This window comes from Octopus bimaculoides, chromosome 1, assembly GCF_046866305.1.
Source record: "Octopus bimaculoides isolate indiv1 chromosome 1, ASM4686630v1, whole genome shotgun sequence".
Classification (NCBI taxonomy): Eukaryota; Metazoa; Mollusca; class Cephalopoda; order Octopoda; family Octopodidae; genus Octopus; species Octopus bimaculoides.
The window spans coordinates 21,194,284-21,219,579 of record NC_142928.1 but is presented as its reverse complement, the minus strand read 5'-3'; the positions used below and the strand labels follow the sequence as shown (position 1 = coordinate 21,219,579).

At 37.7% G+C, this 25,296-nt stretch overlaps 2 protein-coding genes across 22 annotated transcripts in view; one reads left to right on the top strand and one right to left on the bottom strand.

Annotated features, from left to right (window-relative positions):
- LOC106882326 (putative phospholipid-transporting ATPase IIB) overlaps positions 1-11,122 on the top strand; it is a 103,129-nt gene extending 92,007 nt beyond the window's left edge. For all 19 annotated transcript variants that reach the window (XM_089349001.1, XM_089349011.1, XM_089349016.1 and 16 more), the window contains 9 exons: positions 4,708-4,896; positions 5,323-5,467; positions 5,666-5,730; positions 6,374-6,462; positions 6,935-7,066; positions 7,842-7,950; positions 8,166-8,223; positions 9,423-9,626; positions 10,479-11,122. In XM_089349001.1, the coding sequence (XP_089205127.1) occupies positions 4,708-4,896; positions 5,323-5,467; positions 5,666-5,730; positions 6,374-6,462; positions 6,935-7,066; positions 7,842-7,950; positions 8,166-8,223; positions 9,423-9,626; positions 10,479-10,615 (1,128 nt within the window). In that variant the 3' untranslated portion in view covers positions 10,616-11,122. The remainder of the gene's footprint in view (positions 1-4,707; positions 4,897-5,322; positions 5,468-5,665; positions 5,731-6,373; positions 6,463-6,934; positions 7,067-7,841; positions 7,951-8,165; positions 8,224-9,422; positions 9,627-10,478) is intronic.
- Positions 9,828-24,061, bottom strand: LOC106882309 (ribonuclease P protein subunit p29). Of its 3 annotated transcripts, none has more exons than XM_014932952.3 (8): positions 23,825-24,061; positions 23,129-23,263; positions 20,174-20,235; positions 17,707-17,927; positions 15,970-16,038; positions 14,984-15,159; positions 11,839-11,975; positions 9,828-10,319 (listed from the first exon to the last, which is right to left on the bottom strand). In XM_014932952.3, exons 2-7 carry the CDS (start codon positions 23,145-23,147, stop codon positions 11,839-11,841), a joined length of 684 nt encoding a protein of 227 aa, XP_014788438.1. In that variant the 5' UTR covers positions 23,148-23,263; positions 23,825-24,061; the 3' UTR covers positions 9,828-10,319. The 3 variants fall into 3 exon arrangements, with proteins under 3 accessions (XP_014788438.1, XP_089205316.1, XP_014788430.1); XM_089349190.1 differs by having other exon boundaries at positions 9,828-11,020; positions 24,010-24,061; XM_014932944.3 differs by having other exon boundaries at positions 24,010-24,061.
- Between the last annotated feature and the right edge of the window lie 1,235 nt (positions 24,062-25,296).

Genomic DNA, 25,296 nt, shown 5'->3' with positions numbered 1-25,296 from the left:
TGGACGATTTGACTGAGGACTGGTGAAACCGGATGGCAACACCAGGCTCCAGTCTGATTTGGCAGAGTTTCTACAGCTGGATGCCCTTCCTAACGCCAACCACTCAGAGAGTGTAGTGGGTGCTTTTACGTGTCACCCGCACGAAAACGGCCACGCTCGAAATGGTTTCTTTTATGTGCCACCCGCACAAGCCAGTCCAGGGGCACTGGCAACGATCTCGCTCGAAAATCCTACAGGAGCCAGTCAGGCGGTACTGGCAACGGCCACGCTCAAAATGGTGCATCTCATGTGCCACCCGCACAAGAACCAGTCCAGGGCACTGGCAACGATCTTACTTGGCTTGCCGGGTCTTCTCATGCACAGCACATTTCCAAAGGTCTCGGTCAGTAGTCATCGCCTCGGTGAGGCCCAATGTACGAAGGTCTTGCCTCACCACCTCAGCCCAGGTCTTCCTGGGCCTACCTCTTCCACGGGTTCCCTCAACTGTTAGGGTGTGGCACTTTTTCACGCAGCTATCCTCCTCCATTCTCACCACATGTCCATACCAGCGCAATCGTCTCTCTTGCACGCCACAACTGATGCTTCTAATGTTCAGCTTTTCTCTCAAGATACTTACACTCTGACGGGTATTCACATTGACATTACACATCCAACGGAGCATACTGGCTTCATTCCTTGCGAGCTTACGTATGTCCTCAGCAGTTACAGCCCATGTTTCACTGCCATGTAGCATGGTTGTTCGTACGCATGCGTCATACAGTTTGCCTTTTACTCTGAGTGAGAGTCCCTTTGTCGCCAGCAGGGGTAAGAGCTCTCTAAACTTTGCCCAGGCTATTCTTATTCTAGCAGCTACACTTTCAGCGCACCCACCCCCACTACTAACTTGGTCGCCCAGATAGCGGAAGCTATCGACTACCTCTAGTTTTTCACCCTGGAATGAGATAGAAGTTGTTTCCTGTTTGTTTGCAGTCTTTATTGCACCTGAACATCTGCCACAAACAAAAACTAACTTGCTAGTTAACCTGCCTTTGATGTTGCTGCACCTCTTATGTGTCCATAGCTTGCACCGGGTACATCTTATAGAGTTACTACCTACTCCTTTTCTACATACTGAGCAGGGCCATCTACCTGAAGGGGTTTGTGTTTTATCTACCTTCCTACTTATTAGGATTTTGGTTTTAGCTAGGTTGACTCTAAGGCCCTTCAATTCTAGACCTTGCTTCCACACCTGAAACTTCTCCTCTAGTTCTGGTAGTGACTTCGCAATTAGGGCAAGGTCATCAGCATAGAGGAGCTCCCAGGGGCAACCTGTCTTGAACTCCTCTGTGATTGCCTGGAGGACTATGGTAAATAAGAGGGGGCTGAGGACGGAACCTTGGTGGACCCCTACCTCTACCCGGAATTCATTGCTGTACTCATTTCCAACCCTCACCTTACTGGCAGCATCTCTGTACATGGCTCGCACAGCTCTCACTAACCATTCTTCTATCCTAAGTTTCCTCATTGACCACCAGATAAGGGATCGGGGGACCCTGTCAAAGGCTTTCTCCATGTCAACGAAAGCCAGGTACAGAGGTTTATCCTTAGCTAGGTATTTCTCCTGCAACTGTCTCACTAGAAATAAGGCATCAGTAGTGCTTTTACCTGGCACGAACCCAAACTGCATCTCATCTAAATTGATTCGCTCCCTAATTAGTTGGGCTATGACCCTCTCTGTAACTTTCATAACCTGATCTAACAGCTTGATGCTTCTGTAATTATTTGTATCTAAAGCGTCACCTTTACCTTTGTAGCAGTTGACTATGATGCTGCTACACCAGTCATTGGGTATGACTCCTTCGTGTATCACCTGGTTCGTAATACGGGTGACTAGGCTATAGCCAACACTGCCAGATATTTTGAGCATCTCTGCAGTGATTCCTGATGGGCCAGGGGCTTTCCCGGTCTTCATACTCTTAATTGCTTTATCTACCCTGGTACTATCAACTCGGATAGCTGGTCCCTCTATTGGGTCGACATACGGCAGGCTCTCTTTCTCCCATTCATTCTCTTTATTAAGCAATCTATCGTAGTGGCATCTCCAGACCTCTTTCTTTGCATCCTCATTTAATGCAAGCGTACCATCATCCATGCGAACACATTTCTCTCCTACAACATCACTATTCTCTCTACTACACTGTCTTGCAACACGAAATACCTCGAGTCTTTGGTCCTCACGGCGCAGAACATTGGCAAATCTTTCCTTATCTGCTTCCCCTCTGGCTAAATAAACCTGTCACCTAGCCTCCCTTCTGGCACATTGGTACAATTCCCTGCTACCACCGTTCTTCCAAGCCTGTTTCTTTTGTCTAATAGCCCTGTCTACCTCCTTGTTCCACCACCACGTTACTCTGGGTCGGGAGGGGACCTTACACCACCCACAAATCTGGTCGGTGGCTTTCAACAGGTTGTCCCGCAGAAATCTCCAATTGTCTTCCATGTTGTATGATGCTATATCCCCTTCTATTTCGTTAAATGCTTCAAGTAACTTGTCTCTAAGTCTCTGTCCGTTTGCAGGGTCTTTAAGCTTCCACACCCTTCTCCTCCAAGCCTGTCTAATTCTGGGCACCCATTTTGCCTTGATCCCAAAGTCGCTAACTATTAATCTATGTTGTGGGGTACATTCTTCGCCAGGGTAGGTTTTGGCATTTATAAGCCGCCCTCTTTCCCTATTTCTGGCGAGGATGTAGTCGATTTGGCTAGAGTGTCTGCCGGAGCGGTAGGTGACTGGCAGGTTTCCTGAAGTTGGTATTGCAGACCATAAGATCGGTTGCATCACAGAACTCCAGCAGTCTGGTTCCCTCCTCGTTGCAGGAACCGAAGCCATAGCCTCCATGTATGCCTCCAGCACGACGTCCGACATGACCGTTGAAGTCTCCAGCCACAAAGAGAAGGTCCCTGTCACTCGTCGACGAGGTACTTTGCAAGAGGGTGTCATAGAATTGGTCTTTCAGACCATCTGGTAGCCCCGGTTGAGGTGCATAGGCTGAGATGACAGTAGCTAATCTATGATGAAGCACTAGTCTGATCTTAAGTACTCTGTCACTTACTCTAACGACCTCGATTACCTTATCCACCCATTTCTCCGCTAGAAGTATTCCTACGCCCCCGACCCCGTCAGTGTTCCCTGCCCAGAAAATTTTGTACCTGTGTTCTTTGCCTGTGAGGAACCTCGCAGAACCTCCTCTCCATCTTACTTCCTGGATGCAGCACATATCTACGCGTCTCCGTTCAAGCATCTCAACAATTTCACCAGATCTACCTTTCAGCGTGCCGACGTTGAGAGTGCCAATCCTAACAGTATGGGTGTTGGGGGTGTGGGCCTGTAGCCTGGGAAGGGGAAAAGCAGTTTCGTGTACCTGAAAAGAAAACTTGCAATTGGAAGAATTCATAAGCAAAACAGTACCTACAACCTGCAAACATTTCTCAAACTTAATGCGCTACCCAAAGGTAGGGGAGAGGATGGCCAAGGCCACTAGATGGGTTCCGGGAGACAGCCGAGGTTGACAGGATGACAGAGGAATGAACTTCCGGTGGAGGTGGTGGGAGGGCGGGTTACCGTCAGCGAGTAGATAGGGCTCTTAATTGTAGATTTTAAATATTTGAGAGACAACAATGCATAAATCGTAATTTTTAAAAGAGCAATGAATTCTAGGTGAATAGAATATAACGTAGCATGAATTTAGGAAGCTTAGAAAATGAATAAGTATGAATTTAAGACAACTGAATTCAATTGAATTTCATGGAGAGAAACAAGATAAATAATAGAGGGCAAACTAAAGCGCGAAGGTATGAGATGTTTGAGGCCGTAAATAAATAAAAATCTCTATCTTATCTGCATCTTGGCGATTCCGTCGTAGTATGTCAGCGAGATAATTTAGAATGGATTTCTCATTTATATATAGCCAGAACCTGAAGACCTTAAGGAAAAACTACGAGAGAGAGAGAGAGAGAGAGAGGATGGAGGGGTAGACAGAGGCATGGCGGGAGAAAAGATCATCATCATCATATATATATATATATATATATATATATATATATATATATATATAAAGAGAGAGAGAGAGAGAGAGAGGGGGGACCAGTCAAGCAGCACATCACGCTGTAATTCTTGGGCTGAGAAATCAACACTTAAAAGCCATAATTTTAAGGAGCGATAAGAATTTTTGAATAAAGGAAAATGGGTAGGGGTGGGTAGGTACCGACAGCGAGTAGATAGGGCTCTTAATTGTAGATTTTAAATATTTGAGAGACAACAATGCATAAATCGTAATTTTTAAAAGAGCAATGAATTCTAGGTGAATAGAATATAACGTAGCATGAATTTAGGAAGCTTAGAAAATGAATAAGTATGAATTTAAGACAACAACTGAATTCAATTGAATTTCATGGAGAGAAACAAGATAAATAATAGAGGGCAAACTAAAACGCGAAGGTATGAGATGTTTGAGGCTGTAAATAAATAAAAATCTCTATCTTATCTGCATCTTGGAGATTTCGTCGTAGTATGTCAATATAAATATATTATTTTAATATTTAAATAAAGTTTTGTTATAGATTTAATCACTCATGATTATTCAGTCAGTTATTTTCTGTTTCACAAGATATTTTGCCTAATTATTAACAGGCTACAATTGAGTTTTCTTTCAAATGTCTTTTACTTTGCAGACTTGGATGCTAACTGGAGACAAATTAGAAACAGCCACTTGTATTGCTAAGAGTTCCAAACTGGTATCACGTAACATGGACATCCATACCTTTAGAAGGGTTGATACAAGAGATGAGGCTCATCTTGAATTGAATGCCCTTCGACGAAAGAACGATTCTGCTCTTATCATCAGTGGAGACTCCGTCCAGGTCTGGCATCTTTTTCACTTTGTATAGAGTAATTTAAAGATGATAAATCTTAATCACCATAATTTGAAATGATTCCTTTTTTAATGGCATAATCATTTCAGACCCTTTTTCCTATTTTGTCTTCTCATTCATAAAGAAGTGGAGCGAAAGATTTCCTTCTTATTTTGATAGGTGAAGGTTGATATTTGTCAGCTTGTGAGTTACTGGCTTATTGTATGTAGATGAATTAGATCTAATTAGTGTAAGGAAAGCCATGCAATTGTAAAATCTACTTCAACAAGTCATGTAGACATCTTAATTTGGAAATCTTTGAAAAAACATTTCTCTGTAATAAGACAAGTAAACGAAGAGGAGTTTTAGTTAAAATTTATTGAATTTTTAAGGTGAATATTTCAACAAATTGTGTGATTTTTCTTTTTCATCCAGGTTTGCTTACGTTATTATGAACATGAATTTGTGGAACTTTCTTGCCAATGTCCCTGTGTTGTAGTCTGTCGATGTTCACCAACTCAGAAAGCTGATATCGTGAAATTACTGAAACTCCACATTGGAAAAATAGTGTGTGCTGTTGGTACGTTTCATTATCTTTTATTTTCTTCCTTCAAGCTTTTCTTGTTCACATTTTGTTGTGCTCTGGGATGGCACCAAAATAGTATTAGAAAAAAAGTCACGTGCTTGATTGGTTTATTTGATTTTAAACTTTAGAGAATCTTTCTTTTTTGTATTCTAAAATTGTTTCTAATTATGACAAATTTACCATTGTATCCAGGCGATGGTGGAAATGATGTCAGTATGATCCAAGCTGCTGATGCTGGAATTGGTATAGTTGGAAAGGTAACCTCTTTTTTTATAACCTGTAACTTTAATCCCTTTATTTAAGATAACTGAAGTGAAAGTTAGTTTTGTGAAAAGTTCGAGGTTTAATTTCTGATTTGGGAAAATAAATATAAATGTTTTGTTAAGGAGAATTTTGACAGCTTAAGAATCTGAGAGTATTTCAACCAATATATAAAGAGCGTGCGAGTAGCTTTGTGGAATTTGAAACTTTTACTAGATGTTCCGAGTCAATTTTTTTTATATATTTGTAAAATTGTTTTTCTTACGAAAAAAAAAAAAAAAAAAAAGTTTATAATTTTCAAATGCTGAAAAAGGATCTTAATTCAGAATCTTATTTTGTGGAGAATGGAATGGTCGGTCTGGAAGAAAAAAAAAAAAAAAAAAAATTGAGATTTGGTTCAAGATTTTTAAGAATTATGTTTTCATTTTTTGGGTAGGCATAGCTCTGAGCATAATATGTATATTTTACAATCTTCGACAGAGAAACTCAAATTATTACTCACTCATATTAACGAGTATTACTTACTGCGAACAAGTTTCTTGTGCTCTTTATCTTCTTGCCAGAGATTATCTGACAACTTTGAATGAACATAACATTTTTAGCAAGTATGATATACTGTGGAATGTTTTTACTTTTCAGGAAGGCAAGCAGGCAGCTCTTGCAGCAGACTTTTCAATAAATCAGTTCAGTTATATTGGCCATCTTCTCATGGTTCATGGTAGGAACAGGTGAGTTTTACCTTGTTCTTTAACTTTTATTCTCCACATTTTATATTCTATTTCAGCTGACCTTATTAATATTTTTAGAAGTTTGAAGCTACAACTGCTCATCAATTTTTTAAAAATAGAAATTCAGATTTTGAGGAGAAATTCAATAGTTTTCTAGTCATTCTAAATTTATTTGTTAAAGTATTTTCATATTTAAGTTAGTTTCATTTTATGATAACTCTTACATAATTATCCCTAACTAGCAATTATGAGTTTATCACGGAAGATGTGTTTTTAGTCAAGTTGACTAACATAGGTGGTATCACTTTCACTTCATACTAAAAACTTAGTGTTATGAGATATATTAAAAATTCATCGATGTTCAGATTTACATAAGCATCTAGAAGTATTGCTGTAAAAATGTTTCAAGGAATTAGATTCTAATAAAGTACTCAGTAATTTTTGCTTAATAATGTTTCTATGATGATTTCAGCTACAAAAGATCAGCAGCTTTGGCCCAATTTGTTATCCATCGTGGTCTCATCATTACAGCCATGCAGGCTGTCTTCTGCTCAGTCTTTTATTTTGCCTCTGTGTCTTTGTTTCCTGGATTCCTCATGGTTGGGTGAGTTGAGTTTATTTCTACCATATTTCTAATGTTGAAGACTTCAATATTTTATGCATAGTGACAATATATCTAGCAGAACATGCTCACCTCATTACTTTCCAGTCTTTACAGATCCTCTGCATTTTTGTGCTAATAACATCTCATTTTGTACATGAAAACAAGTAAAATTTTTTAAGTCTTTCAATTTTATTGAACATTTTTGAATTATTTCTGATCAAATTATTTAAAATACACAGGAAATTTATTGAATCTTAAGGAAAAACATTCAGAGAATGTCCCTTAGAATAGAAGTATATTATTTAGGTAGATTAGTGAATCGGTTAAATTTCAGCATATTTATAAATTAATTAAATTTCTTTGAGTTCCATAAAAATCTGAGTTGTTGGAGAGATTTCACCATGTTGTTGTTGTAGTAACCATCAAGCTTTTATACCGAAGGTTGGTCTTTCTCCACTCTACTGGAGATTGACTCATTCAGTGGAGGTTGAAAGCATCATTACTCTCCCTCGAGCTACATCAAACTCCCAACTATATGCAATACTCACAATTCCACATCAATTACCCAATTCAAGATGAATAATTTTTGTTATACATCATTCTAATCACTGATTGCATTAACAAAATCAGTAATAACTTCTATTTCATTTTATTTAACAAATCATGTTTGCTGTGTGGGAGAGTTCTGTTGTGATGACATCTTTCAGCTCCTTCTGAGTTCGCATCTTTTTTTCTATTGATTAATCTCCTCACTCAATTATTTTTCTTCTCTCAGATATGCTACAGTGTTCACAATGTTTCCAGTGTTTTCTCTCGTGCTTGACAAAGATGTCTCTGCAGGCATTGCCATGACATATCCAGAGTTATATAAAGAATTAACAAAGGTAATCTAACTCCTTTACTTTTCCAAAATTAATTTAACCTTTTGAAGGTCTGTCTTTATAACTTATTTATTTCCTCATAGTCCAAATTATAGTTAACTCTTTCCTTTTGTTACAATGTTAATAAGGCTGATCTTTGCTTAAGCTATTGGTTGAACTTCTCTAACTTTTATTTAACAAAATGTGAACTGATACACAGTTTTTTTTAATATTTTCAGGGCCGGTCCTTATCATTTAAAACATTTTTCCTGTGGGTTTTAATAAGTATTTACCAAGGTTAGTTCAGTTTTATAATCTATTTATAATTAAATGACATTGAAACACACGTAGACTTTGTACTATTTCATTTTCGCGTGTTAATTGTTCTATCAGTAAACCACTAATGATACCATGGATACCAAGATGGGCATTAATTACACCAACCTCTTCATTGGTTGTATCGAAGCCCTGTTCACTGGAATCAGCCATGAATTTTCATTCCATAAATCAACACTTACTAATAGGCTCCACTGTCCTAGATACTTTGATTTTCTTTTGACACCTCCATCACTTTCTATAGTCCACCCATTTACCCCTCTGTGCATTAAAAAAATCTACCGGCCCACAAACCTACTCTTCTATCCATACTCTCATTAAAGTTGCCATTCCATTTCCATGATTTCTTTGACTTTATAGTAGGAAGCAAATGCACCACTTTTTCCTTGCATGGTTTCTCCTGAATCTATAGTCAACACCAGATTTAGCTGAAATCGGTCACTGATAGAACTTCAATACTTGTACTCTACATGACAGTTTCTGTTTTACCAGTTTACACTAGTCAGGTCTGCTGTTCTGGGGAATAGTTTTTGTAATTCACACTCTTTTGTTTACTGGCTGTGTGGTTAAGGAGTTTGCTTTGCAGCAACATGGTTTTGAGTTCCATCCCCCAGTATAACACTTTGGGCAAACGTCAATTTTCACATTGTCATCATGAGTGAAAAAGGTGATGGTGTCTACATCTCTTGTAAACAATATATATATATATATTTTCAATCTGTATAAACCTCTGTGGTTTTGTCAGACGTGAAAACCAGTGGAATAAAAATACTTTATTTCATAAAAATTGGCCGATGCAACTTACCTTTTAATGCAGTGAGCTAGCAGAATTGTTAATACGCCGGGCAAAATATTTAGCAGTATTTTGTCTGTTTTAGATTCTGAGTTCAAATTCTGCTGAGACTGACTTTGCCTTTAATCCTTTCGAGGTTGATAAAATAAGTACCCGTTCGATGTAATTGATTTATCCCTCCCTCTAACTTGCTGGGTTTGTGTTGAAATTTGAAAAAAAGTTGGTGATGAAAAGAGCATTTGGCCATCACTTACTGCCTCAACAACTCTTGTTGTCAAACCTATGTGAACATATAAAAAGTGGACATAATAAAGAAAAAAAGATGACTCAGAAATATTTCTAAATGTTGAACTGTTTTCTATTCTAGGAGGTACCATCATGTATGGAGCCCTACTGCTGTTCGAAGAGGAATTTATCCATGTTGTAGCCATAACATTTACATCACTTATCCTTACTGAACTGCTAATGGTGGCATTAACTGTTCAAATGTGGCACTGGTTGATGATAGTGGCAGAGTTTCTCAGTCTTGGCATTTATGTTATTTCACTTTTTGTCTTCAAAGACTTCTTTGGTAAGTTAAAGAAAGGCACTTTATTTTTTTTGTCAACTTTTACAGTGTTATTTCACTAACATGGAATTTAGAGATATTTTGGTTTCTTTGCTTATCATTAAAATACAAGATTGAAAGGCATTTGAAGATATATTTAGTAATTTAATAAAACAACACTTACCTAGCAAACATTTTTGAAAAATGAAAGTATAAAAAACCACATTCATGGGATGACCCAATGTTTTAATAAAAATTTGTACACATTCTTGATAAGCTTTCTTAAAAGACTAGTTTATGAATATGCCTTCTACTTCAGTATTTGGCTTGTTTACACTAAATGGTCCTTCTTCATTTTAGACATCACCTGGACAATGGTTGTCTCTAGGGAAGCTATAGTATTGTGAGGATGTACTGTTCCTCAGTACATGTTTTCAAGCATCACAGTTCTGATAGTTCACTCTTTGAAGTTCTCTGATGATGGCTCTCATTGATTTTTCTTGGATCAGCATCAATGTTTTGAACCTATTGGATGAATTGCTGTATCTATATAGTACCTGCATATTTTGAATATTTTCTTGTCTCTTTATTGCAATTGAAACACTCTCACTAAAGGCTCTCAGCTTTGTATACAAAAGATCTTTCTAAAATTGCTGTGTTCCACACACATGACAACGCTGACTGCATGTCCTTTTCATTTTATTTACCACGCGGGATCTGAAAGAAATGAAAATCATTTAATTGCTTTGAAAAGAGTTAAATACTGATAAGTAAATGTTCTAAAAACCCTTCCCACACTCTACATTGATAAATTCTCCAACTGTTCCATTACTGCAGTTTTTGTTGTATAACCTCAAACTTATTTTTCTTTTGTAGACGAGTCTTTTCTAAAGACAGGAAGCTTCATGTGGAAGGTAGTTGTGATCACTTCCATCAGCTGTATTCCTTTGTACATTCTGAAATACATACGTAAAAAGTTCTCACCAACAGTTTATTCAAAGTTGACACCCTAACAGTTTAACACAGCTATAGCAAATATTTAATAACAAAAAACAAACAAACTACTTGCTGAATTCAAGTTTTTTTTTTTTTTTAGTATGGTTCAATGTTAATTGCAGAGAGGCAAGGAGACTTCTTGTAACATCTTGAATGATATTTTCAGAAGGACAATTTTTGCTTGTCTACCACCTCTCTTGTTCATATTAATTTCATCCACCATCATCAGCTACCATCTCACCTTAGACATGTTTTAAAGGACCATACTGACATATCGAGCAGCTTCTCTATGTATTTCGCTCAGATGCTTCTTCCCATACAGACTTCTCATCTGAAATATTTCACTGAAACACTTCAGATGTTCAAATGTTAATGAAATCCTTATTCTTCCAGAAAATTCTGCCAGTTTGATGTGGCAATGCCTGCAATATGTCAACAATGTTTGTTTTTAATGGACTCTTAAATTATTTCAAATGTCTTATTAAAAAATAAGTTATTGATTAAATAAAGTGTAAAGTTTCCAACTTTGGAGTTGTATTTATTTTACTGACATAAGCCATATTGCTTTAAATACTATCCCCTCCTAATTATTAGAACTACTTGTTATAAGTTACAAATACTACATTAACCCCTACTTCATCAAAAAATGAATTGTGCTTTTAACAGTGTTAGAGTTAAAAACTATTAAGAACGAGAACTATTTTTTTACAGAGTATATGCAGAGTTAGAAACAGGTGGTTGTTTTAAGGCTGGTGCCACATACAAAGCATGTGCTGGCACCATATATAAAGCACCCAGTGCACTCTGTAAAGTGGTTGGTGTGAGGAACGACACCCTGCCACAGAAACCATATCAAAGCAGACAATTGGAGCCTAGACAGCTCCCTGGTTGGCCAGCTCCTGTCAAACCATGACAACATGTTAAATGATAATGCAACCCAATATAGGCGGTTGTTTTGGGGCTTTAGTTAAAATTGTGTAAAAAGTAATTAGCAAAATGGGTTACTGATTTAATATATTAGAAAAGCATAAAGGATTGAATATGTAGATCTGAAGAGAAGGTGTTAAAAAAAAAGATCCAGTAAAGTGTCCCTTGGAAGTAGTTTCTAGATCAGGAAACCATCATCTTGCAAGCTGGTTACATGGGATTCAAGAGGGTATCAATACACCCTCCCATCTCAAGTTCCAAAAAAAAAAAAATGTTGGAAAATGATTAAAATATTGAAATAAAATTTATTTACTCATAGGTCTATTGTTGATTTAGTTTTAAATTTCCGGTGGCTTCTTTCACTGGCTTTCACCTTCATGTGGTTACCATACAGAGTGAAACAATAGGCATCAAGACTGAAACAGAATACTGAATTTTTCTTAGGTATACCTGTAGAAAGAAAGAAAAAAAATAATCCAGACTATAAAGATCCGAAAGTGAAGTAAGAAGTCAAATTGAGAAAACTCAAGATATAAAAAGAAAATATATGTCATGTGGTTAACTTTGCAACCATGTAATTTCAGGTACAGTCCCATTGCGGGGCACCTTGGGCAAGTATCATTTATTATAACCTGAGTTGATCAATGGCTTGTGAACTAATTTGGTAGAGGGAAAATTGTATAAGAGTCCAGTGTGTGGTCTAGGGGTACTGCATTCATGATAGCAAGATTGTAGTTTTAGTTCTATAACAAAAACACTTCATTTCACATTGCTCTGCAATCACTTCAAAGTGGCAGACAGTGCACCTGTATAGGCAATATTGATTGGGGATACAGGGAATGAACTAATGTGCAGCACAAACATTTGGTCACTATAAACAAACCATCTGTATAGGTTGTTTGCAACAGGAGAGTCCATCATATATATATAAGACCTGTTGAGGCAAGTGAAATCGAAATCAAATTCGATGATAGCACTGCATCACTGGCATCCGTGCTAGTGGAGCGCTAAGAGCACCATCCGAGCGTGATCTCTGCCAGGGACGCTGACTGGCCCCTGTACCAGTGGTATATAAAAAGCACCATTCGAGCACGATCGTTACCAGCGTCGCCTTACTGGCACTTGTGCCAGTGGTATGTGGAAAACAACATTCGAATGAAGGTGTTGCCAGTGCCACTGGACTGGCACCTGTGCAGGTGACATGTAGAAACACCATTTGAGCGTGGTCACTGCCAGTACCACGTAAAAGCACCCACTACACTCTTGGAGTGGTTGGCGTTAGGAAGGGCATCCAGCTGTAGAAACTCTGCCAGATCAGATTGGAGCCTGGTGCAGCCATCTGGCACACCAGTCCCCAGTCAAACCATCCAACCCATGTTAGCATGGAAAGCGGACGTTAAATGATGATGAATGATATATATATACTGTTAAGTAATAATAATATTTTATAAGCTTAAAGCTTATAAGCGATCACCATGTATTGACTAAAGAAAATAGTCTAATATTGAAGTATATAAGCCCATGATGGAAAAAAACGGGTTTTCTGTACACATGGGACTTGAACTCACACCTCTTATATTTGCAGTAAGTGTGCTAACCATTACACCATCATACCCACTCACTTTTTCCTGTTAGACTTAAGAAGTATAATTTTATAGTTTTTTAAACAAACATGTGCATTTTCTGTAAATAATAAGTTGTAGCCAAGGCCAGAGCAGCCTGACTGACACTCATGGCACATAAAAAGCACTGTTCGTGTGTTGCGCCTCATGGAGGCAGTGACGTTAAGCCGAGTGAGATCGTAGTCATGGCCGATGCCAGTGTTGCGTAAGTGGTCCATTAAAAGCACACTTCAATTGTTGGGTGATATGCTGTGCTTGTGAAGACCTTTTGAACCAAGTGAAATCATAGTTCTGGCCAATGCCAGTGCTGTCTGGCTGGCACCTGTGCCGGCAGCACATAAAAGCACCATTCAAGCATTGGGCCTCATGGTGATATACCATGCTTGTGTTGAACTGCCAAACCAAGTGAGACCCCAGTTATGGCTGATGCCGGTGTCAGGTCAATGGCACCCATGCCAGTGGCACGTAAAAACCACCCACTACACTCTTGGAATGGTTGGCCTTAGGAAGGGCATCCAGCCATAGAAACCTTGCCAAATCAGATTGGAGCCTGGTGTAGCCATCTGGTTTACCAGTTCTCAGTCAAACCATCCAACCCATGCCAGCATGGAAAACGGATGTTAAACGATGATGATGTTGTGTGTGTGTATCATCATCATCGTTTAACGTCCGCTTTCCATGCTAGCATGGGTTGGATGATTTGACTGAGGACTGGTGAAACCAGATGGCTACACCAGGCTCCAATCTGATTTGGCAGAGTTTCTACAGCTGGATGCCCTTCCTAACGCCAACCACTCAGAGAGTGTAGTGAGTGCTTTTACGTGCTGCTGGCACGAAGGCCAGTCAGGCGGTACTGGCAACGGCTACGCTCAAATGGTGTATTTTATGTGCCACCCGCACAAGAGCCAGTCCAGGGGCACTGGCAATAATCTCGCTCGAAAGTCCTTACACATGCCGCGGGCACAAGTGCCAGAAAGGCGACGCTGGGCACAGGTGCCATCACGATTTCACTTTCGCTTGCCCCAACAAGTCTTCGCAAGCTGAGTTTCGTGTCCAATGAAGGAGATGACGTTGGCATGGGTGCCAGTCGTCGGATTTAACTCGATTTCGATGATGATGAATATTTATAAGCTTAAAGCTTATAAACGATCACCGTGTATTGATTAAAGAAAACAGTCTAATATTGGAGTATCTAAGCCCTCGATGGAAAGAAGTGGGTTTTCCATATGCCTGGAACATATACGTACAAGCACATTTATATGTATATGTGTCTGTGTGTCCCCTTCACTAGTGCTTGACAACTATTCTGATAAAATAAGTACCAAACTTAAAAGTCAGTGCTGGGATCAATTTGTTTGACTAAACCCTTAATGGCAGTGCCCCAGCAAGGTCACAATCTAATGACTGAAGCAAGATAAAAGATACATCATCAGAATTTAATGTACATTTTCCAATGCTGGTATGGAATGGCTGGTTTGAAAAGAGTTGGCAAGCCAGAGGGTTGTGTCAAGTTCTATTGTCCGTTTTGACATGTTTTTTACAGCTGGATGCCCTTTCTAACACCAACCAATTTACAGAGTGTATTGCGTGCACTTTTCATGGTACCAGTACTGCTGGAGTCACTGAGCAACTTGCAAGACAAAGTTCCCTGAATTGGGGAGAAGTAGTATCGAGGGAGGTGGCTTTGTGTCAGTTGATGAGAGGTTAAAAGCGTTACAGAGGGATAAAGACTGGTATCTTGCTGTTGAGGAGATACAAAGATACCCCAATTGGAGAAGGGGAGAGAGGAAGATAGAGACAGAGAATGAGAAAGATGGTGGTGCTTAAGATACGTACATTTGAATTTATCATCTTTTGTAATTATTTTGAAAATGTTCTTGGTCTCCATAAGAACAATGCCAGTTGTGCCAACATATGAGGGACATTTTGACTTGGAAACCGTGAGGTAACATCCATGATAATCAGCTTTCAAAACCTTCAGATTGACAGCCGTTAAATTGTTTGGGTTAATGCTGCAAGAGTGGGGATTAAAGGATTATTGATTTAAGATTAAAATTTAGATAAATAAGAAAACCCATTACATTCAACCAACATTGATTTCTTGTTAAGAATGTTAAGCATTTCAATTTAAATTTTCATTTTAGGTCATGAGTTGTGAGTCTATTGAATTTATTCCATCAATTATCTTGTACTTATTAGAAAATACTTCAGGTAATCTGGCTCTTATAAGGGGGTTAGGAATGTTTTAGCACTGAGAAAAAGTATGTTTCTACATAACAATTTTACAAGTTGTGCATGGACCATCACAGAAGCAAAAAACGTATAAAGATGCTCATAATTATCAAACAGAAACTACACAAAGCTATGTTTTTCTGGTACATTTGAATGAACAATGAACATAAAATTAAATCAAGACACTTTAAAAGCCCATATCCATGTTAGAAAAAATGTGCACAAAACCATGTGAACTGAACTACGCATTTGTCATAATTCAGACACTCGTGCTCTCCTTTTATACCAAAGAGACCAGACAGCCCCGTATAAATAAATCACCATTCGTTAACAATAATCTTTTGCAGTGTGTACATGTCATTTGAGGGGACATAACTCCATATTTAATAATTTCATTTTCATTTCAGTACATTTTCTTTCCTTTATTTATGTTACAATGTTGTGTGCTTGTCTGCCTTCAGCAGCAAGTCAGCAGTGTTAAAACGCCTGCAACCCAACATCCCAATCTGTCTTACAAAACGGGTCAAAAATTTATATAAACAATAGAAAATTATTTTTCAAAAAGTTTTCAGACGAAAATAACTACTTACTTCTCAAACTGAATTAATTGCTTCATATACTGTTTCCATAATTTATGGAGGGGAAGAAAGTTATGAAACCTGACAAAAAGTAAAAAGGAAGTAGAAACATCATCAAATAGTGAAGGTAATTGATTGACAGAGTCAGCTTGGGGCTTTATTAAGTACCAGTTAAATAGTGAAGATAATTCTTCTCTCGATCACATTTAGATAATCTGCACTGAGGAGGTTATAGGGAACTATTTAGAATGTCCCAATCTTCCAAGAAATAAACAATGTTCAGCTATATATCATTTAATACCTTCATTCCATGCAGGCATAAGTTGAATGATTTGACGGAATCTGATGCGCCAAAGGACTGCATTGTGCTTCAGTGTCTGTTTTGACATTTCTATAGTTGGATGCCACCAACAATGCAGCTTGCAAGACTATGAACCCCAAGGAGTGGGGAAGTAGGTAACTTTATGCCAGGAGATGAAGAGTAGAAAGAGGTAATGTGTGTGTGTGTGTGTATCATATTTTATTTGACAACTGGTCAATCAGTAATTTCTTACCATTGTATATATCTTTCACTTATATATATATATATAATCCGAGGCCTCTGCCAGGGGTGTAGCCAGTCCACTTATGCGTACCTTTCCTTCATTGGACACTAAACTCTGCTTGCGAAGACCATGTTGAGGCAAGTAAAATCGAAATCGAACCAAATTCGACAACTGGCTCCCATGCCAACCTCTCCTTCATTGGACACTAAACTCTGCTTGCAAAGACCTGTTGGAGCAAGTGAATTTGAAATCATGATTGAACCAAATTCGATGACTGGCACCTGTGCCAGTGGAGCGCTAAGAGCACCGTCCAAGTGTGATCATTGCCAGAGCAGTTGTCTGGCTTCCACGCCAGTGGCACGTAAATAGTACCATTTGAGCGTGATCGTTACCAGCGTTATCTTACTGGCATGTGAAAAAACATTCGAGCGAGGTTGTTGCCAGTGCCGCTGGACTGGCTCCTGTGCAGGTGGCACGTATAAAACACCATTTTGAGTGTGGCCATTGCCAGTACTGCCTGACTGGCCCTCGTGCTGGTGGCACGTAAAAGCACCCCCTACACTCTCGGAGTGGTTGGCGTTAGGAAGGGCATCCAGCTGTATAGAAACTCTGCCAGATCAGATTGGAGCCTGGTGCAGCCATCTGGTTCGCCAGTCTTCAGTCAAATCATCCAACCCATGCTAGCATGGAAAGCGGACGTTAAATGATGATGATGATGATGATGACTCCAAGTAGCAGCTTAATAATGATAAAGTTAGTTATTTTATTAACCCACAAGAAAGAGTTTATTATTTTTTAAAATGCATTGACAGTGTATTTCATTAGATGTATGGCTACAAGAGATTTAAAACATTAATGCTACTACTAGTGATGTCAAGTATCATTTACAGTATTAAACACGAACTGTTACAATGTTACTTCATTTCTCTTATCAGTCAAACAGACTTCAAAATTACTTCTTAATGTTTTTATTACCTGTGAGTACATCTGAAATATAATTTGCAAACTTTTTTTTTTTATGGCTGACTTATATGTTACATGAATGAAAACTGTTGTTAACCAAGCAAACTGAAGTAGAGTAATATTTACAACAAGGCTTTTTTACAACAAAGTCAGTAGTTCAATGCCTAATGTAATAATTTAGAGAAGAGAGAGAGAGAGAGAGAGAGAAACAGTAACAACTACAATGACAAGAATTTCTCACTTTTGGACTTCAGGTTGAATGTGAAATATTTTCAATTGTTTCCTCAGTTTGGATGATAGAGTTTTCTTGTGATGTTTAGATTTGGTGAGATGCCGTCGTGTATTCCAGCATTCCCACCATGTTTGAATTTTATTGTCTTTGATGAAATCAAGATGTTTCGAATTTGGGACATTTTGGACTAAAAAGTTGACAAGGAAGTTTTCTTGTAAATCTTCCTGGCTCTGAAATAAAACAATAAAAATATTTTATCAAAAAAAAAAAGGGATTTAGTGTTTGGAGAAGAATAAGTTAAAGTCTTAAACTTATCTTGCATAGTAATTTGAGAAAGTAACCAAGCTTTAATGATATTGGTTGCTGTGGTTGATATGAAATTTGTATAGCAGAGCCAACCTAACGCCAACCACTCTGAGAGTGTAGTGGGTGCTTTTACGTGCCACCGGCATGAGGGCCAGTCTGGCAGTACTGGCAACGGCCATGCTCAAAAGGTGTTTTTTACATGCCACCTGCACAGGAGTCAGTCCAGCAGCACTGGCAACGACCTTGCTCGAATGTTTTGTTCATGTGCCAGTAAGGCAACGCTGGTAACGATCACACTCAAATGGTGCTTTTTACATGGCACCAGCACAGAAGCCAGGCTGCTGCTCTGGCAGTGATCCCGCTAGGATGGTGCTGTTAGCGCTCCACTGGCATGGGTGCCAGTCATCAAATTTGGTTCAATTTCGATTGTAACTCAAAAAAAAAAAAACCTATGGCAATGAAATAATGCAAATTTGTCACAGTGAAATATTTATATCAAAATATGACCCCCCCCCCACCCGTATTGCCGATCAAAATATACTCATCCTTCGTTATTTTTGACTTGTTTCAGTGACTGGACTGTAGCTATGCTGAGGAACCACCCTGAAGGGTTTTAATTGGATAAACTGACCCCAGTGCTTCTTTTTCCAAAAATCTTGAACTTGGCCTCTTTTGTTGAACCACTAAGGGGAAGTAAACAAACTAACACCTGTTGTCAAGAGGCGATGGAGAGACACACACACATATTTACACATGACACGTTTTTGCACAGTTTCCACCAACCAGATTCATTCACAAGGCATTGGTTGGCCTGGGGTCATAGAAGAAGACATGCCCAAAGTGCTACACAGTGGAACCGAACCCAAAACCGTGTACTTGCAAAGCAAATGTCTTAACTCTACAGCCATGACTGTGCTTGAATAAACTGAAGGAGGAATACAACAAAATAGCTTATAGTGTTAACAATACAATATATATCCTGTTCTCATGCTTTGTTGTAATTGATATAATTCTAGTATTTAGGCCATTCAGGATTAGAAATTGAGTTAAATCTGTTTCAATGCCTTGACAGAACAAACAATGGTGTATGCTAACTTCGATAAATGTTAGAGACATCAGATAAAGCCAAAACACCCCAACTTTGTTAGAACTGAATTGCAGTGTTATTTCTATGAAAATAGTCTTTTCTACTCTAGGCACAAGGCCTGAAATTTTGGGGGAGAGGGCCAGTTGATTGGATTGACCCTAGTATGCAACTGGTACTTAATTTATTGATTCCAAAAAGATGAAAGGCAAAGTCGACCTCGGCAGAATTTGAACTCAGAACATAAAAACAGATGAAATACTGCTAAGTATTTTCCCCGGTGTGCTAACATTTCTGCCAGCTCACCGCCTTATTTCCATGAAAATATTGACAAATTTTAGATAAAAATTATTAATGATAAATAGATTAACAATATCCATCACTGCTAGAATATCTAATATCTCTCTCAAATAGCCATCACTGCTACAATATTGCACAACTCTCACATAAACAATCATCATTGTTACAATATCACACATCTCTCTCCTGAACAAATAACAGTCATCACTACTACAATTTCTCAGATGCAAAGAGTTGGGACAATACTACAAGGCATTTTTCTTCACACTTAATGACTGACAATTTGCCAGTATATTTTACATAAATTTTAACAATTTATATCATCATTTGAGCCCTATCCATATTGGCATAGGTAAGACGGTTCAACACAATTGAATGAGTTGCAGGACTACGTCTTACTCCAATGTCACATTTTCGGCACAGATTCTAGGGCTGGATGCCATTCTTCACACCAACCATTTTACAGTGTACTAGGCTTATTTTGGCACCAGCACTTTAGAGGTAGCTTTGCCATCAGCAAGACTAAAGAACTCTCCCAAGCCCTGTGTTGTCACTGTTCAGATGAATTACCAAACACAGGGTACTGGGTGCTTTTTGTGGGAGTGACAAAGTTACTAACAAAAGCAAAAGGGGCATCCCATGATGGAAAGAAGTCACAAAAAAAATTATGTAGTTCATTTCATACACATCAAATAAATGAAACAAAACCAATATCAACAGTTTCTTGACTGACGACAAAGATTTCAGAACAGTTTTAGAAAAGAGTGAAATTTAGTGTGGAATTACCAGAATGTTGAGTTCGGTTTCTTTGACAAGAACTTCTTTGGACAAAGGTAAGTAGGGTTGAACTGCAACACATGGAATAACAGAAATTTAAAAATAGAGGTTTAAAACTGTTATATGTAATACAAGATTATGTGACAATATCCAGATATATACAGTGCTAAATCTCTCTCTATATATATATGTGTGTGTGTGTGTGTGAAAGAAGGTTTGAAAATGCAACTTTAAAGATGTTTATTCACTTGACCGGTTTCACTTTTTTAGAAAAAGATTGTCAAAAGTAAAATGTAAAGCTTTGTATAAGCTTTGTTGTGTTAAGTACTGGTTGTCACAAAATTATTAAAATACATATAGACATTCTTTGATAATAATAAGAAAATGTTTAAAACAGTTTAAAAGAGAGTATTCAACAAAAAGTGTTTGGTAGTATACCCAGGAGATATATAATACTAAACACTTTTTGTTGAATACTCTCTTTTAAACTGTTTTAAACATTTTCTTATTATTATCAAAGAATGTATAAATGTATTTTAATACTTAAACTTAGCATGGAAAGCGGACGTTAAATGATGACGATGATGATGATGATGATATATAGGAATTAAGATATAAACCCAAATTAGGCAATCATACTCATACATTTATAAATTCGACTTAAAATGTGTATACATATACTAATACATATCAATACATGAACATTTAAAAAAAAAAAATCATAAAATATATATATATAAATATACATAAAAACACATGTAAATAAAACCCATGTGGGATACGTATGGAAGGAAGGGTGAGAAACTGATAAAAAGAGAAACGAAAGAGATTTTTTTTTTGTACTGAAATTAAGAGCAGTTAAGAGTTTTGATTAAAAGATCCATAGAGTCCGGTGTGTTTTTTTTTTTTTTAAATATAAATGGTATATGAGGTATATAATACAGTTTGAGGCGGTTCACTTTCAATGGCCGTTTCTAGAGCTCATATCCTGGTATAAAACTTAATAAATCTTACAAACCATGTGGACAATGTCACCTTCATCAGGAAAGGTATCCTCATAAAATTACATTCTTGATACTTTATATATATATATATATATATATATGGGCATTACTACAGAATAATGCCACACACTAGACTTCCCAAGTAAACACATATTTTACCAAATGCGAGGAAAAGCAACTCTTAAAAAAAATGAACTCAACTATATTTCGGACGATTTCACAATTACCAGAATAAAATCTAGCTTTCGCTCATCAGTATAGTACGGTACAGACATATTTTTATTTTTATATGTGTTTATTTGGGAAGTCTAGTGTGTGGCATTATTCTGTAGTAATGCCCTTATATAAATATAAATGAATAATTATATTCTTGGGAATAAAAAAATGATGGGTTTTTTTCCCCCTTATGAATTTTTTACACACTAGCTTCCTGATAAAATTCATGTAAAAGATTTTTATCCCATTATTGAATTTATTAATTAAATATATATATATATATATATATATGTGTCTGAGTATTTGTGTCTTCTTGTCTTGACATCGTGTGATAATTGTAAATAACTGGGGCTGCATTATCCAATGTGTTCTTCCTTGTTTAAGATGCTAGGGTGTAATTCAAATAGAATGTAGCAATTTCTAGCACTATGTGCAACCACGTGGAAGCTCGATGGGATTCTTTCAGTTATTGCCTACTAAATTTACTCACAAGGCTTTGGTTGATCTGGAGGCTATAGAAGACACTTGCCCAAGATGCCATGCAGTAAAACTTAACCGAGAACCATGCGGTTGGGAAGCAGCCAACCCAACGCCTATGTTCTGTTTTTATTTTAACTGATGTATCATAGGAGGGGTAAGTGCTCTGTGACTCAGTTTGGTTGTTGAATAAACTGTGGTAAGAAGTAAAGATAACAGAGGTGTACACCAAACACTTTACTCAACAAATAATGTGACAGCTCAACATTTAATATAAATAAAAGAGAGCACCAGTATACACCCATCATGAGGCATCAATTATTAAAAGAATGTAGCTGTAGAAACCATGCCAAATCAGATTGGAACCTGGTGCAGCTCCTCAGCTTACCAGTTTTTAGTCAAACCGTCCAACCCATGCCAGCGTGGAAGACGGACGTTAAATGATGAAGATGATGATGACATACCTGAAATTCAGATATGATGGTCAATGGCTGGGATCTTGTTCAAAACGGGGGCACCAGTTTTCATTTATGTTTTATGTAGTGTTTTTGGTACCGAAAGACTTTCAAACTTCATATACTTATCTATTTTGTGTTATAGAACAGAAAAAAATTTTTGTATTCGAATTTATTTCATGTAAAAAATTGTCTTATTTCGATAATTTCAACCAATCAGTGACAAGTATTCAGCTGTTTACACTTACTCCTTTGGCAGTTTAAGCGGTGTAAAGCGTATTTAATCTCCATTACTTCTGACATTTTGCAGAGAGGCAACACACGTGTGTTCGTTTTCCCTAACCCTAACTGACTTGCTCCTTCCCTCAAAAACCATGCCTTGTGCCTATAATAGAAAGGTTTATTAGCTACTGCCAATATGCTTCAGCCATTTTTTGACAAAGAAATAGTAATTTTATCACCACCAGAATCGTTTGAGAATCGTTTGTTTACGTAGTCAGCACTTAATTTTTACGGCTGAATGGACGTCAGTCATTGGTTGAAATTACAGAAATACGACAGCTTTAACATGAAATAACTTGCGATATACGTTTTTTTGTTAAGAAGACTAAGAGAAAAAGATGTTTTATATGACACATTCTACCAGTGTCCCAAGTTTCAAAGCGTTTCGTTAAGAAAATACTGGTGCCCCCGTTTTGAACAAGATCCAATGGCTGGAATACCTTCGACCATGTATCTGCTTGATCACATTGATTTGTAACTTAACAATGACATGAATATTTTAGACATAAAAAGAAAATGTTTTGACTTACCTTTGCTGCTTGTTGACATATTTTATCTTCAGATCAGTAGTGGAATGTGGAATGGTTATACTAGAGCCAGGTGTAATGTAATAATCAGCTTAAACCCTTTGTCTGTCCTTGTTTGTCCTCTCTATGTTTAGCTCCCTGTTGGCAATAAAGAAATACATATAAATTATTGTTAATTCAAAGATAAACTGTGTGGAGCAGAAAGAAGAGATAATACCAGAGAGCAGGAAAGAACTGTAACTTTCTGAATTAGTGGATGAACACTAATTCAGAAAGTTCTGGGGGTCGATTTGACCGACTAAAGGCAGTGCTCCAAAATGGCCGCAGTCAAGTGACTGAAATAAATAAAAGAGAAAAAAGAAAATAAAAAGCATATTTTGTCTCAATGTCCAAAATGCAGTAAAAACTTCTCAAATCTGCTCTCCCTTCATTGATAATGTTGTTCTTATTGTCGTTAATGTGAAAAACATTGCTAACGACATTCATAATGCTTGTGAAGAGAAAATGTTTCTCTGAACGGACACTGTCTTGGTATTTAGTCAGATTCTCTCAGATACGGCTATCGAAAGATTGCCAAAAGTACCTAACAAGGCATTGTACGTATTAATGTCATTATAAACTGTTGTTGCTGTTAATGTTAGTGCAAATGTCAGTATTAGTGTTGTGCTGTGAATATTTCTGTTAATGCTATGAGTATACCTAAATGGTACTGCCATTGAAAAAGAAACATTCTGTTTCCTGGGTTAGTCCGGAAGCATTTGAAAGGGAAGAAATAGTCACAAATATAGAATACTATAAGAGAAACATTACTAAAATTCATTGTATGCGAATGTATCAAGAGAAACGAAAATTAATTGAAAAATTAAAGCAAAAAGATAATTAACTCAGCCAATGTTGACATCTTTGACACGTGCGTAATTCAGATATGTCCAATACACAGCTTCTGATGACGTCACAACAACAATTTCAATGATGCTCTATGACATGTTTAAAATTATAACTAAGTGTGTGTGTGTAGTTACACTCGTAATTTTAACTAAGGGGAAATAAAAATTGTACGCTTTTTTATGAGTTACTTCCCATCGACCATTAACTTTTTAAAACTTTTTTTTTAAAGTCTTTCTTTTGAAAGAGATTAATAATTTTGTCAATCATTTTTAGCTAACCCCGAAACTTTGACACTCTGTCAAATGACTAACCAGCATTTACAAGAAATACTTTACATTTAACCTACGATAGTCAGTACTCATTCTTCTGCTTGTCAGTTCTTGGATTGAATGACACTTCAATTTTTAGATACGAGACAAATCAATGGCTATATTTATTTTAATATGTGGAGACGCAATAGCCCAGTAGTTAGGGCAGCGGACTCGCGGTCATAGGATCGCGGTTTCGATTCCCAGACCAGGCGTTGTGAGTGTTTATTGAGCGAAAACACCTAAAGCTCCACGAGGCTCCGGCACTGGATGGTGGTGAACCCTGCTGTATTCTTCCACCACAACTTTCTCTCACTCTTTCTTCCTGTTTCTTCTGTTGTACCTGTATTTCAAAGGGCTAGCCTTGTCACACTGTGTCACGGTGAATATCCACGTGTATGTGGAGTGCTCAGCCACTTGCACGTTTATTTCACGAGCAGGCTGTTCCGTTGATCTGATCAACTGGAACCCTCAACGTCGTAAGCGACGGAGTGCCAAGAACAAAAATGTGTGTGTGTGTGTGTGTGTGTGTGTGTGTGTGTATATATATATATATATATATATATATATATATATGACCTGTCAAGCCAAGTGATACCGTAACCGTGGCTTATGCCAGTGCAGCATAACCAGTCCATTTAAGAGTACCCTTCAATCATTGGGCAATAAATTGCACTTGTGAAGACATGTTGAGGCAAGTGAAGTCATTGTCGTGGCTGACAACAGTACCGCCTGATTGCTATCTGTGCTGGTGGCACATAAAAATCCCCATTTGAGTGTGATCGTTGCCAGTGCTGCCTGATTGGCTCCTGTGCTGGTGGCACGTAAAAAGCACCCACTACACTCTTGGAATGGTTGGCGTTAGGAAGAGTGTCCAGCTGTATTAAAAAATTTACATTTTATTTATTAAATTTTAATGAATGTATCTATGTATGAGCTGCTCTGCGTTGAATGTTACTGCCATTGAAAAAAAAT